The sequence below is a fragment of the Echinococcus granulosus genome, assembly GCF_000524195.1.
Source record: "Echinococcus granulosus chromosome Unknown EG_S00118, whole genome shotgun sequence".
In the NCBI taxonomy this organism is placed as follows: Eukaryota; Metazoa; Platyhelminthes; class Cestoda; order Cyclophyllidea; family Taeniidae; genus Echinococcus; species Echinococcus granulosus.
This window is the reverse complement of record NW_020170498.1, coordinates 239,031-241,543: the sequence shown is the minus strand read 5'-3', so window position 1 is coordinate 241,543 and position 2,513 is coordinate 239,031. Positions and strand designations below refer to the sequence as shown.

Genomic DNA, 2,513 nt, shown 5'->3' with positions numbered 1-2,513 from the left:
CTAAACGCAGAAGAAGAAAGGCTGCTTCTATTACTTTTAACCGACAAACCTAAATCACATTAGTTTGTTATGCTGAACAATCTCTGAGGCGGTTAATTTAGGCTCTCGCGGCGTCAAGTCCGGTCAGTTGCTGCGGCGTAATGATCTTGGCTGGAAAGGCTCTTTTCGTCCAAAAATAGGAAATCATAGTAAATACTTGGCTATACTTGAAAACAGTGCGGTATCGGTCCCTTTGTTTAACGAGAGTGCTGTAAATGGGGCATTGCCGGATGGGCATGGTGGCATTACCCAACAATGGTAACTGCGATCCTCACCCTTGATACTGCTTCGCTCGTTGCTCAGGTGAGAATGGTTTGCAATTTATGAGCTGTTGTCATGACTTTCGTACGGCAGTGGATTCAATGCTTTTACCCCTTATCTTCAGGTCTCTTCACAATTTATGCATGGTAAGGGGGGTTTCGTTGGATGTTAAACCCTCTTTTTGGTCAGTCTAGCTTTTTTTCTTATTTATATAACTTTGGCCGACGTAGAGGTTCTTGAGAAGTATATGGCCTTTGAAATTAAGGAGTTGGTGGCAATTTTGGACTTCTTTCACTACCTCATTTATAAAGCTTTTCTCTTTGTACCTCCTTGTGCCCTCTAACTTTGTCTTTTTACTGGGTCATTCATGACTCCATGGGATTGAGCAGGAATCATCTCCTCCTCAGTAACTACATTCATTCAACCTCTCCCCTACGCGACCTCGACATCCTCAGAACCACCAGAATTACGAAATCGATAGTCGGCTGGGATCTCGGAATGCCTTCAGTTGCCCATCTTGAATGCCTCCATCAGCACTATCCTCTTCTCCATCCGTCTGCGCCTACTGGCGATCCCTTATAATCTTAATAGTTGGTGCAAATTCACACCTCGTAGGGTTCGTGATAGGTGCTGGACCTGGATAGTGAAATTTGAGGGCGTAAATGCAGATGCCCCGTAAAGTGGCAAAACAGCTTCTTCTTGGTTGCTTTGTCCTAGGTGTTTCTAGCCGTACGCCAGATAAATCGACGGTGCTTTAACTGACACCCAAACTTAGTTTAACAAGTTTAACTGCCAGTTCAGGAATCACGGCATTAGTGGGTGCAGATTTAAGGCTTCTCTGATCACTTTGTCTCAGTGTAAGCTTCAGGTTAAACCAAACAAACAGCATAGTATGTAAAGATAAAAGTTCTAAACGGGAGTAACGGCGAGACGGTTAAGGTAATGATGACATCGGGAGAAATATGACAAAATTGCTTCTTCAGAACCTTTATTACCTTAATTTTAAAGTTTAGAGCATGTTACAATAGTAAGATATGCAATAATTAACGATTCACTAAAGATAAGTACATAAATTGGCATACTTTAAGGAAATATTCATTTAATATCGATGCCATCGATATTAAATGATGCACATATATTTACATATGTATGTGCGTGCAAATATATTGCCTAACTAAACGCAGAAGAAGAAAGGCTGCTTCTATTACTTTTAACCGACAAACCTAAATCACATTAGTTTGTTATGCTGAACAATCTCTGAGGCGGTTAATTTAGGCTCTCGCGGCGTCAAGTCCGGTCAGTTGCTGCGGCGTAATGATCTTGGCTGGAAAGGCTCTTTTCGTCCAAAAATAGGAAATCATAGTAAATACTTGGCTATACTTGAAAACAGTGCGGTATCGGTCCCTTTGTTTAACGAGAGTGCTGTAAATGGGGCATTGCCGGATGGGCATGGTGGCATTACCCAACAATGGTAACTGCGATCCTCACCCTTGATACTGCTTCGCTCGTTGCTCAGGTGAGAATGGTTTGCAATTTATGAGCTGTTGTCATGACTTTCGTACGGCAGTGGATTCAATGCTTTTACCCCTTATCTTCAGGTCTCTTCACAATTTATGCATGGTAAGGGGGGTTTCGTTGGATGTTAAACCCTCTTTTTGGTCAGTCTAGCTTTTTTTCTTATTTATATAACTTTGGCCGACGTAGAGGTTCTTGAGAAGTATATGGCCTTTGAAATTAAGGAGTTGGTGGCAATTTTGGACTTCTTTCACTACCTCATTTATAAAGCTTTTCTCTTTGTACCTCCTTGTGCCCTCTAACTTTGTCTTTTTACTGGGTCATTCATGACTCCATGGGATTGAGCAGGAATCATCTCCTCCTCAGTAACTACATTCATTCAACCTCTCCCCTACGCGACCTCGACATCCTCAGAACCACCAGAATTACGAAATCGATAGTCGGCTGGGATCTCGGAATGCCTTCAGTTGCCCATCTTGAATGCCTCCATCAGCACTATCCTCTTCTCCATCCGTCTGCGCCTACTGGCGATCCCTTATAATCTTAATAGTTGGTGCAAATTCACACCGCCTAATTTCTGGCTCATGTGGTCAGTAGGTGCGGGGGCGCATGCTCTAAGTTGGCATGCATCAGGCCACATGAACGAAGTTGTGGCTTTTCTCACTTTGGCGGTGTCAAGTCATCAGCTTTTGCATTGG

At 43.0% G+C, this 2,513-nt stretch overlaps 1 protein-coding gene across 1 annotated transcript; it reads left to right on the top strand. All coding sequences in view use genetic code 11, as the record gives it.

The window, feature by feature from the left end:
- Positions 1–294: 294 nt before the first annotated feature.
- Positions 295–472, top strand: EGR_08771 (hypothetical protein; the record flags this gene model as incomplete). Its single annotated transcript, XM_024498020.1, has 2 exons — positions 295–342; positions 425–472. 2 exons carry the CDS (start codon positions 295–297, stop codon positions 470–472), a joined length of 96 nt encoding a protein of 31 aa, XP_024347597.1.
- Between the last annotated feature and the right edge of the window lie 2,041 nt (positions 473–2,513).